A 13,368-nucleotide genomic window follows, 5' to 3' on the forward strand; every position below is an offset into this window, starting at 1 on the left:
GGATGGCGGGTTGGTAAGTCCAGATTGTGGGTTTCCAACCCACCATCCCAAAGCAAGAGTGTTGTGAATGAAGCCGGCGGTAGAGGAAGCAAGTGGTTGCAAAGCAGAGCCGCATAAGCTGACCTGAATGGAACACTGTTATTAAAGGTAAGTTTATTACTAAAATCAGTGTGTATATGGGCATATCTGGGCTGCTTTCAAACTGATCCACGAGTGCAGCGCAGAACACCTGCAGGTTACCTGCACTGAGCCATAGACTTCTGCTATTACCTGCGGGTTTGGTGCACTTTAGAAAGTGCACCACCCCTGCAGGATATAATAGAAGTCTATGGCAAAGTACATCTAAGCCACAGGTGCACTGCACTGCACTCTCAGTGCTTTTGACACGATCGGTTCCAACACGATCAGAACCTCTGTTCACCTCTAGTGAACCACAGATTTAAACAAACTTGTGGCCATTTACACCTACCTACCTCCAATCTAATATATAAAAAAAAAAAAAAAAGACAGAAGGGGAGGGGGTCTGTCCCCTTCTATCTGAACAGATTTGAGAGCCCATAGAGTTGAACGGGCTGTGAATGTGTCAGAGTTCACTATATGGACCCCTTATATATTTGTACATGTTGATCATATCCCCCCTAATCTCCTATAAATTCAGTTCCTCTAATCTTTTCTCATAGCTGAGTTCCTCCATGCCTCTTATCAATTTGGTTGCCCTTCTCTGCAATTTCTCCAGTTCCCTGATATCCTTTTTGATAACTGGTGCCCAAAACTCAACTGCATATTCCAGATGAGGTCTTACTAATAACTTGTACAGGGGCAAAATTATAGCTATCTTTCTCTGGAGTCCATACCTCTCAATACAAGAAAGGACTTTGCTCACTTTGGAAACTGCAGGTTGGCATTGCATGTTATTATTGAGCTTATGATCTACCAAAACCCCCAGATCCCGCTCCACTACGGATCCCCCCAGTTATACTCCCCTTAGTATGCATGATGCATGCATATTCTTAGCCTCCAAGTGCATAACATTATATTTATCAACATGAAACCTCATCTGCCACATAGTCACCCAGTTAATGCATTGAGGTCGGCTTGTAAATTGGAGACGTCCTGTAAAGACGTTATTCCACTGTATAGCTTAGTGCCAGCTGCAAGGACTGAAATTGTACTTTTAATCCCAAACTCTTTAACATTTATAATAAAGTAAGAGTCTCAACACTGAACCTTGAGGTACACCACTGATAACCTTAGACCATTTAGAGTAAGAATCATTAACCACTTCTCTGAATTTGGTCATATTTCCAAGCCTGTACACTTTACCTTACACATTAGTCGTGTGTGGGGAACTGTATCGAATGAGTTTGCAAAAGTATGTGGTCATCACGCCGGCTGGGATAGGTGGCGTTTGTCAGTGATCGGATTGTTTTTCTCATTTGTGATTATATGCCCTTGTTTTTCCTAATATATTGGCTGGGAATTGCTACACTATAATGTCCCTTCTGTTCTTTCTCTGCATATTGCTACAATGTATGTGGTTACCATTATAGAGCCATCCACCCTACTGTGATTAGTGTAAAGCGCCGTGGGACCTCTTATGTGTTGAGGTCTAATCCTCTGGCAGGCAGATTTGCTGGGTGGTGGTTGAAGCACTGGAGCCAATGAAGGTTTTTCTGAGAGTGGTTTTCACATTGGACTTCTTTCATAAGCATGACTTACTAAGGACAATTTTCACTGTTTATTGAGATGTAAATGTAGTATGCATCTTTAATTTTGATTTTTTTTTTGTTACAAAATATCACAACACATTTATGTAGCTTTATTGGTTTGTGTCCCTAACCTAGAAAAAATGTATACATAAAATAGGTCCTATTTTATAGAACTGGTTCCAGGTCTGGGTTCAACCCTTATTGAACCCACTTGGACAGTATGCTATCCAGACAATTAGCCTCTTAAGAAGGGGGGCAATGGCCACTTTAATGTGCCTCTCTGCAAAGGTTTGCACTAGAGAGGATCTTTACATAAACTGACCATACATGTTGACTGAACAGTATTAAAAATAAACTGTCACTTTGTCCATTCAGGTTTCTCATTACCTAACCCTAGATGCAATTATACCTCATCCTCTCTACGCTCCTCTGCCACTCGGTTACTCTGTCAAAACCCTTGTAATAACCTCAGTTTTCTAGGTATGAAGGAACACAACTTCTTCCAATGATGCAGTGATTGTACTGGGTGTCCAACTGCTGACCCTGAACACTGTCAGATGTGTCAGAGGTGGGCTAGCAATATACACTTTCACTTTGCCCTAAAAAGAAAATGTCACCCATTTTTAGCTTTTCTCTCAACTTGCATCCATCTTCACCCCTCTTCCTTCCGGTGCCGCGGACTCTGGATCTGTGACTGGCCAAAACCGCGTGACGTCACTCCCACGCATGAGCACAGGAGCCATCAGTCATGGCAGTCATGGCAAAGAGGTCCGTTTCTTCACAGCGCATGTGCCGATGACATGCGCACTACAAGGTAAGTGTCTCCTAAACGGCTCATGTTTAGGAGATATTTCTACTACCTATAGATAAGGCTTATTCTAGGCTTACCTATAAGTAAAAGTGGAAATCAGAGGTTTACGACCACTTTAACTTTGTGAAAACCCTGTGCTATGTGTAACTCTACTGTTCTGCAGTAGACATACACTATATTGTCAAAAGTATAGGGACGCCTGCCTTTACACGCACATGAACATTAAAGTGTTTGTTAACAAAAAAAAAAGATCCTGTTCCCCTAAAGCATGTTATACAGCAGTGCTTGCGCTGTGCAATTTGGCCCCTTCCATCATGTAAACAACCTGGCTGATCCTGCCTGGCTATACCTTCCCCCCCTGTAAACTGACCAAGATTAATCATGGCTGCTGAGCCCTGACACTGGGGTTAGTTCACTTGTCATCTGCAGCTACCCTCTGTCCTTCTCTGTCCTCCTCCAGTCTTCTCTCTGCCGGCTGCTTGTGTCAGTCCCCGCCCCCTCCCCTTCTGCTGTTCTCATAACTACTATAATATCTTCCCATCCCCTCTGTAACATAACAATATGTATCAGAGCAGCTCCTGTCATGACTCCTCAGCTCTCTCCTCTCTTCCCCAATTCCACGGCTGACGTCATCGGGAGTACTCTGCCCCACCCACTGGAGTCATCAGCCAAGCAGAGGAGAAAGCCGAGGAGTCACGTGATCGCCAGGAGCCGATGTGATATAGGTACAGCTCGTCATATTAAAAGGCGTCAGCATACCAAGACATTTTGGACAATTGTTCTTTTGTGGAAACGGTTTGAGGATGGCCCCTTCCTGTTCCAACATGACTGCGCACCAGTGCACAAACAAAATCAATAATGACATGGATGAGCGAGTTTGGGGTGGAGGAACTTGACTGGCCTGCGCAGATGCCGGACCTCAACCTGATAGAACACCTTTGAGAGCGGAGACTGCGAGTCAGGCCTTCTTGTTCACATCACTGCCTGACCTCACAAATGCCCTTCTGGAAGAATGGTCAAACATTCCCATAGACACACTCCTAAACCTTGTGGACAGCCTTCCCAGAAGAGTTGAAACTGTTATAGCTGCAAAGGGTGGGCCAACTCAATATTGAACCCTATGGAGCAAGACTGGGATGCCATTAAAGTTCATGTGCGTGTAAAGGCAGGCGTGCCCGTTCTTTGACAATATAGTGCCTCTAAGTACAGAGATCACATCATTAAAGCTGTGTTGAAAAGATACAACAAACGATTTAAAAAAATTAAAATAAAAAACTGTGATAAAATGGCCCCTCTGACATAAACTATAGAAGTATATAAAAAAAAAAACTGTAGAAAATATATGGTTTTACAAAAAAGCCATGTTGTTGCATGCATGGATCATTGTGGGGTAATGAGCCCAAATTAGACCGATGGGAAACATTTTAACAATAGAGATCTGCAGACATCATTTACAGCAGTTTAAAAAGCATCTCAGATTGAATTATATGTTAGGCATCAGGTTTAGAAAACAGTCTGAATGGTTTCCATCCGTTACATTGTTAGCACAAATATAGTGTATTTTCTCGCGTCTGCAATGTTTTCTTTTCGTTCCATATTGTTCGACTAAAAGCATCTCAAAAGGAGCATAAAAAAAAGTGAACTAACCTTTGGAAAGATGGTGCCTATTGCTTTCCACTGTTCTCCACTCAAAAGATAAGGGACTATTATCTCATAATGTCCACAGTGTTCTCTTTCTGTCTGTTTCCTAGACGATCCCAATTTACAGTCCACATTCTCTCCTAGAGAAAAAAAATAAATAAAACTTGCTTTAGTATGGAGCGACCTGCAAAATACAGACATTACTGTTTAGATGACTTTGCAAAGTCACTGCAAGATTAATAAGAGATTCCCCAGAACTTAATAAATCAAATCAATTAAACATTTTCAGCAAGTTTGCTTTGTGAAGTAGCGGCAAAATCATCGTTCTATGACAAGGTGAAAAAATAGCAGTGCATGAAACGTTTAATGTAAGATAAATGGCAAGTTATAATCAGCAATGCAAACAAGAGATGAGGGGATTTTACTTTCCCCACTATGGGGATAAGATCCAATAGAAGAACACTTGTGTTGCACTATGTAGTGGAAGCCAATGATTTCAGTACCTCTAATGCCTGTACACACGATCAGACTATCTGGCGGACCAGAGTCCGCCGGACAATCCTCCCGTGTGTGCGCTCCGGTGGACTTTTTTCCCCCAAATCCATTGTGCGGCGACTTATATTAGGGACAATGGGCGGGGTCACCGGATGATGTCACATGGTGTCCCTGCCCCCTTATGATGTCACAGTCCCAGCATCCTCCGGGACTATGACATCATAAGGGACGGGGCATCACCCGGTGACCCCCGCCCATTGTCCCTATATAAGTCGCCGCACAATGCGTCTCTGTCATTGCGGCCAGAGACAGCGTTGAGTCAACATCTCAAGGAAGAAGAGAAGAAGAAGAGAAGAAAAGAAAAGAAGAGAAGAGAAGAAGAAGAAGAAGAAGAAGAAGAAAAGAAGAGAAGAGAAGAAGAGGAAGAAGAAAAGAAGAGAAGAAGAGAAGAAGAGAAGGTGGCGACGACAGGAGACCGGGCCACCGCTAGTAAAAGAGCTGGGAGAAGAAAGTGGAGGCCCGGCAAGAAGAACCGAAGAGGGGGCCAAGACCCCCGAAGTCGGAAGAAGACCCCCGGGCGGTGATGAAGAAGAAAGCCCGGCGAGAAGACCCCCCCAAGATGGAAGATCCCCGGAGCTGTGTAATAAAATTATTTTAAAACCTTGTGTTGTGTTTTATTTACATTTTTTTCACCAGGTGAATGGGTAGGGGTACATTGTACCCCATACTCATTCACATAGGGTGGGGGGCCGGTATCTGGGGGCCCCCTTATTAAAGGGGGCGCCCAGATTCCGATAAGCTCCCCACCTGAAGACCCCGACAACCAAGGGCCAGGGTTGTCGGGAAGAGGCCCTTTTCCTCATCAACATGGGGACAAGGTGCTTTGGGGTGGGGGGGGGCTGCAGCCCCCCCCCCTCCCCAAAGCACCCCCCATGTTGAGGGCACGCGACCTGGTATGGCTCAGGAGGGGGGCGTTCGCTCGTCCCCACCCCCTTTCCTGACTGGCAGGACTGCGTGCTCGGATAAGGGTCTGATATAGACTTTGGGGGGGACCCCCACTCCGTTTTTTCGGCGTAGGGCTTCCCCTTTAAGTTCATACCAGGTGACGGGGCCAGCGATGTGTCAATCTCGCCGTTGAAGGTGGCGACATTGACTTCCTTCGCTAGTCCAGGCTACCTGGAGCCGTGTTCAAAATAACTCAGTGTGTGGGCAAGCCCGTTCATTTCAAAAGTCCGGCCATAGTCCGGCGGTTTGTCCGCCGCACCTAGTCCGCCGGAAAAGTCCAGTCGTGTGTGGGCAGGTCTGCTCATTTTGAAGTCTGATGGACCTCCGCTTCAAAGTCCAGAGGTTTGTCCACCAGACTAAGTCCACCAGATAGTCCGATCGTGTGTATGTGGCATCAGCATCCATATGCTTCAAATCGACAGTAATATACTTCCCAACTTTTTAAGATGGTTAGAGCAATGTTTTGCAATAATTTTTTAGTCAAAACACCCTTTAAAAGTTATGGACAATCTTGAGGCACCAATTAAAAATTATGGACAATCTTGAGGCACCAATTAAAAATTATGGACAGTCTATTCCAATAGTTTTACATAATTCAGCAACATCCATGAGTCCAAGTAGGACACCCAACATTAGAGGCAATGTATTCTTCCAAAAAAAAAAAAATACAATTTTGCAAACTGGTACTGACTAGCAATTCCAGAGTTTCACTTCTCCACCAGTTTTTCTCCATCACTCAATTAATGTGACCCCAACGCTGATGGAGAGGGGCAAGGGAGGGTCAAACAAGGATGCTACGCAGGCAACTGACATCCTCCTGATCAACTGATGATGCCATTGGTTGTTAAAATGCTGAAATGAAATGATGCACAATGAAACCCTGTGGCTTTGTGTAACTAAAAGGCAGCCTTCATCCACACACCGGCTTATATACATTTAGGTATTTTGCCAAGGCACCCCTGAAGAAACCTCCAGGCACCCTGGTTGAAAAAGGCTGGGTTAGAGCAACACATTTTAGGCTGACTCCACATGTATGCATGTTGGTAACATGCATTGAACATGACTTTTAGAGGTGGTCTAATTCATTTCAATGGGCGACCAGCAGAGAACAAAATGTCACCAAAACGTGAATACACATCAACTGTGTTGCAGAGTGTGGATTCAAAAATAGGTCATGTATAATACTGTGGGTCTCCACTAAGGCTACTTTCACACTGGGGTGGGCGGGCGCCAGCGGTAAAGCGGTATATTTTTAACGCCGCTTTACTGTTCTTTTAGCGGCTCTATTCGGCCGAAAAAGGCAGAAAAAGGCAGAAAAAGGGTTCAAACCACCCGCAAAGCGCCGATTTGCTGGCGCTGCCCCATTTTTTTCAATGGGCAGGGGAGATTTAGCAGTGGTGTACTCCTACAGTGCTCCAAAGATGCAGGTTGCAGGACTTTTTTTTGACTGCCCTGCAAGTGCACCGCTGGGCTTTCACACTGGAGAGGACAGGTGAGGCTCTTTACAGGCGCTATTTTGAGCGATGTAGAGCCTGTAAAGTGCCTCAGTGTGAAAGTAGCCTTTGGCTTCTATAGCTGTATCTGATGGATTCTGCTGTGGGTACAGGCTGGGTAAAGTGTCTGTCCTGTCGAAAAATGTCCGCTCAATCAGTGCATCTATAGTCTGATCACAGTGGGGAAGTTTCCCTGCGGTCAGACTATGACACAGCAGGAGAATTTCCCCATCCACCTCAAAAGTTTATTTAGTGTTCAAACCAGCGGATGAATGGAAAAAAAAAAAAAAAAAAAACAAACACACAGGAAAGCATCCAGTACCAGGATTCACCAACGTACAGTGACTTAAAAAAAAAAATATTCATACCCCCTGACATTTTCCACATTTTGGCATGTTACAACCAAAAACAAATGTATTTTATTGGGATTTTAGGTAATCGGCCAACACAAAGTGACACATAGTTGTGAAGTGTAAGGAAAATGATAAATAGTTTTCCAATTTTCTTTTACAAATACACATCTGAAAAGTGTGGCGTGCATTTGTATTCAGCTCCCTTTACTCTGATATCCGTAACTAAAATCTAGTGGAACCAATTGCCTTCAGAAGTCACCTAATTAGTAAATGGAGTCCATCTGTGTGTAATTTAATCTCAGTTAAAATATAGCTGTTCTGTGAAGCCTTCAGAGGTCCTTAGTGAAGGAACAGCATCATGAAGGCCAAGGAACACACCAGACAGGTAAGGGATAAAGCTGTGGAGAAGTAGAAAGCAGGGTTAGGTTATAAAAAAAATATCCCAAGCTTGGAACATCTCACAGAGCACTGTTCTTTCCATTTTCCGATGATGGATTAAGTATGGCACAACTACAAATCTATCAAGACATGGCTGTCCACCTAAAAGGCAAGGAGAGCATTAATCAGAAAAGCAGCCAAGAGGCCCATGGTAACTCTGGAGGAGCTGCAGAGATCCTCAGCTCAGATGGGAGAATCTGTCCACAGGACAACTATTAGTCATGCACTCCACAAATCTGGCCTTTATTGAAGAGTGTCAAGAAGAAAGCCATTGTTGAAAGAAATCCATAAGAACTCCTATTTGCAGTTTGTGAGAAGCCATGTGGGGGACACGGCAAACATGTGGAAGAAGGTGCTCTGGTCAGATGAGACTAAAACTGAACTTTTTTTTCCTCAAAGCAAACCGCTATGTGTGGTGGAAAACTAACACTGCACATCACCCTGAACTAGGGTGACCACATTTCCAAACTGCCATTCAGGGACACCCCTCAGCACGCAACGGTCCGTGACATCACAAGGGGGAGGTGCCACCATGTGACATCCACGGGTGACCCCGCCCCTTACCTATTTAAGCATTTTGTTTCATGTATGTTAGCCCAACATTGTAAGAACAATTACACTCTGTGACTCTAATTGTTCTTACAATGTTGGGCTAATATACTTGAAACAAATGCTTTTTATATCCAAGGCACTAAAGTTGTATAAAAAAACCCTGTACTTTATACTCCAAAGGGAATACAAATAACCCGAGGGATCTGGAGTAAAAACTGGACATACACTGACCTACCTGATCCCTACACTGACCTACCGGATATCACATCCTCAGCTCTGTGGGGCTCATGCTGAGACCTGTAGTCCTTCAATAGGAGAATGAGGTCAGTGGCAGTGGTGAGGGTGGGAGGAGAGAGGGAGTTGGTGAGGGGGGGTGGGTGAGGGTGAGAGAGATGGGTTGAGGGGGGGAGAGGGGTGGGGGGAGAGAGCAGGGATGGGAGAGAGAGAGGGGGTGGGTGAGGGGGGGTGGGTGAGGGTGAGGGAGATGGGTTGAGGGGGGAGAGGGGTGGGGGGAGAGAGCAGGGAGGGGGTATGAGAGAGTAGGGCTGGGAGAGAGAGAGGGGGTGGGTGAAAGTGACCCCCTATCCCCTGCCTGCAGTCCCTCCTGTGCCCCCCTGTCCCAGCCCCTGTCTGTGGGTAGGTGTGTGTGTGAGATGCACCTACCTCGTGCCCATCCTCGTCCTCTGGGCCCTTGGTCAGCCTGTCTTCCTTCTTGTTGATGACAGTGACAGCTAGGAGAGGAGGCTGGAGAAAGTGTGCAGGCCCTGGGAGTTTTCCGGGGATGCTGCACCCACTGCTGCTTAAGTCAGGGTGGCCGGCGGTGAGGTCTTCTCCCACTCCCTCCTGCGCTGTTGGTTCTAGCCAGGCCCCGTGCTGCTTACCGGAGCTGCTGATCACTGTTTCAAAATGCTGCTGCTGTCGGCTCCGCTTCCCCTGCCCTGCACCCTGCTAGACCAGCGGGACTTTCACTCTCCAGACCCATAGCATGACAAGGGGGTGGCGGCAGGGTTCATTTCAAAGGGCAGCTGCTTTGGGCCCCAGGAGCACTAGCACGGAGGAGGAGGAAGTGGGAGTACAGACCCCCCCTCTATTAGTACTGACCTCCCCACAAACCACTCCCTCCATTGGTACAGACCCCCCTCAGGACAAACCAGCCGCCATTAGTAGAGACCCCCCCTGGACAAAACCACCCCCTCCATTAATACAGACCCCCCCCAGGACAAACCACCACCCCTCCATTAATACAGACCCCCTCAGGACAAACCACCCCCCCATTAGTAGAGACCCCCCCAGACAAACCACCCCCTCCATTAGTACAGACCCCCCACAAACCACAACCTTCCATTAGTAAAGACCCCCCTTAGGACAAACCATCCCCCTCCATTAGTAGAGACCCCCCCGGACAAACCACCCCCTCCATTAGTACAGACCCCCCTTCTGTACTAATGGAGGAGGGTGGTTTGTCCTGAAGGGGGGTCTGTACTAATGGAGGGGGTGGTTTGTCCGGGGGGGGTCTCTACTAATGGAGGGGGGATGGTTTGTCCTAAGGGGGGTCTTAACTAATGGAGGGTTGTGGTTTGTGGGGGGTTTGTACTAATGTGGGGTGGTTTGTGGTGGTCTGTACTAATGGAGGGGGGTGGTTTGTCCTGAACACCCAGGACAAACCAACCCCCTCCATTAGTACAGACCACCACAAACCACCCCACATTAGTACAGACCCCCCCACAAACACCCCCATTAGTACAGACCCCCCCCCACAAACCACCCCCTCATTAGTACAGACCCCCCACAAACCACCCCCCATTAGTACAGACCCCCCACAAACCACCCCTCCATTAGTACAGACCCCCCTCCATTAGTAGAGACCCCCCCGGACAAACCACCCCCTCCATTAGTACAGACCCCCCGTCAGGACAAACCACCCCCCTCCATTAGTACAGACCCCCCGTCAGGACAAACCACCCCCCTCCAATAGTACAGACCCCCCGTCAGGACAAACCACCCCCCTCCATTAGTACAGACCCCCCCGTCAGGACAAACCACCCCCCTCCATTAGTACAGACCCCCCGTCAGGACAAACCACCCCCCTCCATTAGTACAGACGCCCCTTCAGGACAAACCACTCCCCTCCATTAGTACAGACCCCCCATCAGGACAAACCACCCCCCTCCATTAGTACAGACCCCCCTTCAGGACAAACCACCCCCCTTCATTAGTACAGACCCCCCTTCAGGACAAACCACCCCCCTCCATTAGTACAGACCCCCCTTCAGGACAAACCACCCCCCTCCATTAGTACAGACCACCACAAACCGCCCCCCCATTAGTACAGACTCCCCCACAAACCACCCCCCCATTAGTACAGACTCCCCCACAAACCACCCCCCGTTAGTACAGACTCCCCCACAAACCACCCCCCCATTAGCACAGACTCCCCCACAAACCACCCCCCCATTAGCACAGACTCCCCCACAAACACCCCCCATTAGTACAGACTCCCCCGCAAACCACCCCTCCATTAGTACAGACTCCCCCGCAAACCACCCCTCCATTAGTACAGACTCCCCCGCAAACCACCCCTCCATTAGTACAGACTCCCCCACAAACCACCCCCCTCCATTAGTAAAGACCCCCCTCAGGACAAACCATCCCCCCTCCATTAGTAGAGACCCCCCGGACAAACCACCTCCTCCATTAGTACAGACCCCCCTTCAGGACAAACCACCCCCCTCCATTAGTACAGACCACCACAAACCACCCCCCCCTATTAGTACAGACTCCCCCACAAACCACCCCCCCCATTAGTACAGACTCCCCCACAAACCACCCCCCCATTAGTACAGACTCCCCCACAAACCACCCCCCCATTAGTACAGACTCCCCCACAAACCACCCCCCATTAGTACAGACTCCCCCACAAACCACCCCCCCATTAGTACAGACTCCCCCACAAACCACCCCTCCATTAGTACAGACCCCCCACAAACCACCCCCCTCCATTAGTACAGACCCCCCACAAACCACCCCCCTCCATTAGTACAGACCCCCCACAAACCACCCCCCTCCATTAGAACAGACCCCCCCACAAACCACCCCCCTCCATTAGTAAAGACCCCCCTCAGGACAAACCATCCCACCTCCATTAGTAGAGACCCCCCCGGACAAACCACCCCCTCCATTAGTACAGACCCCCCTTCAGGACAAACCACCCTCCTCCATTAGTACAGACCCCCACAAACCACCCCCCATTAGTACAGACCACCCCCACATTAGTACAGACCCCCCACAAACCACCCCACATTAGTACAGACTCCCCAACAAACACCCCCCATTAGTACAGACCCCCCACAAACCATCTCCCCATTAGTACAGACCCCCCATAAACCACCCCCATCCATTAGTATCGACCCCTCCAGAAACCACCCCCCATTAGTACAGACTCCCCCAGAAACCACCCCCTCCATTAGTACAGACCCCCCACAAACCACCCTTCATTAGTACAGACCCCCTCAGCACAAACCCCACCCGGGCGGCAGCTGGAGAGGAGGTGGATCTCCTCTGAGGAGAGGAGGATGGAAGGGGGACGGACTTCAGCAGGAAATACAGCGATGGTGGTGAACAGCGGAGAGACTGGCCTCTGAACACCGTCACGACAAGGAAAGGAGGAGGAGGGAGGGGAGCACTCTGGCACTTGACCGCCCCCACCTCTGTGGCGCCCGGGTGAACTGCACCCGCCTAGGATCGGCCCTGGTTCCCAGTGTCAGTTTCATTCCGGGACATTGTATTGTCCCGGAATGAAGGTGCCCGGGACGGGGGACAAAAATGTAAATTACGGGATAATCCTGGGCAATCAGGGACATGTGGGCACCCTACCCTGAACACATCATCCTCACCGTGAAACATGATATTGGCAGTATCATGTTGTGGTGAGGCTTTCTTTCAGCAGGGACAGGGAAGCTGATCAGAGTTGCTAGGAAGATGGATGGAGCCAAATACAGGACAATTTTAGAAGAAAACCTGTAATGCCATGTACACACAACCGGACTTTGACAGCAAAGTTCCAACGGAACAAAGCCGTCGGTCAATTCAATCGTGTGTGGGCTTCATCTGACCTTTTCTGTCAAAAAATCCGACGGACTTTAGAAATAGAACAGGTTTCAAATATTTCTGCCGGAACCAGTTCCTATCGAGAAAACCACCCGTCTGTATACAGGTCCGACGGACCAACGACGACACAAGGGCAGCTATTGGCAACTGGCGATTGAACTTCTTTTCTAGTCCCGTCGTACGTCATTGCGTTAAGCGATCGGACTTTGGTGTGATCGTGTGTAGGCAAGTCTGTTTCAGCAGAACTCTGTTGAAAAGTCCGTCAGTTCATTCCGAAAGTCCGGTCGTGTGTATGCGCCATTAGAGTCAGTAAGAAACTGAAGATCGGGGTGGAGGATAACCTTCCAGCAGGAGAATGACCCATTCACCCAGAGCTACAATGTAATGGTTTAGATCAAAGCATATTCATGTGTTAGAATGGCCCAGTCAAAGTCAAGACTTAAAGAGAAAGTAAACCCCGCCAAAAAATTCTAATTTTCAAATGTTTGGATATTTATTAACATCAGCAATCATAATAGCTATAAATAATCCAAAAACGAGCGTTATAAATACCTTTTTTAGAAGTTTTATATTACACTATCTTCCGGGTATCGCCCGCGCCATTGTTAGTGCTGATTTTAGAAGCCTTTGCGGACGTCATTTCCGCCCTTAGTTGGTGTCCCTCACGAAATCTCGCACATGCGCCGTAGCGTCATAACCAAGCCTCGATCTCGATTGCCGTTACTACAGCAACAGCATTTCGTCACATGAAATGCCGATCAAGG

At 48.0% G+C, this 13,368-nt stretch overlaps 1 protein-coding gene across 1 annotated transcript in view; it reads right to left on the reverse strand.

Annotated features, from left to right (window-relative positions):
- The window catches only part of ADAM12 (ADAM metallopeptidase domain 12), a 1,000,652-nt gene that overhangs the window by 842,862 nt on the left and 144,422 nt on the right, over positions 1-13,368 (reverse strand). Inside the window, 1 exon segment of the mRNA XM_077455498.1 lies at positions 4,168-4,301. Within this exon segment, the coding sequence (XP_077311624.1) occupies positions 4,168-4,301 (134 nt within the window).

This window comes from Lithobates pipiens, unplaced genomic scaffold, assembly GCF_037356315.1.
Source record: "Lithobates pipiens isolate NorthernLeopardFrog02 unplaced genomic scaffold, aLitPip1_a1.2 Scaffold_25, whole genome shotgun sequence".
Taxonomy (NCBI): Eukaryota; Metazoa; Chordata; class Amphibia; order Anura; family Ranidae; genus Lithobates; species Lithobates pipiens.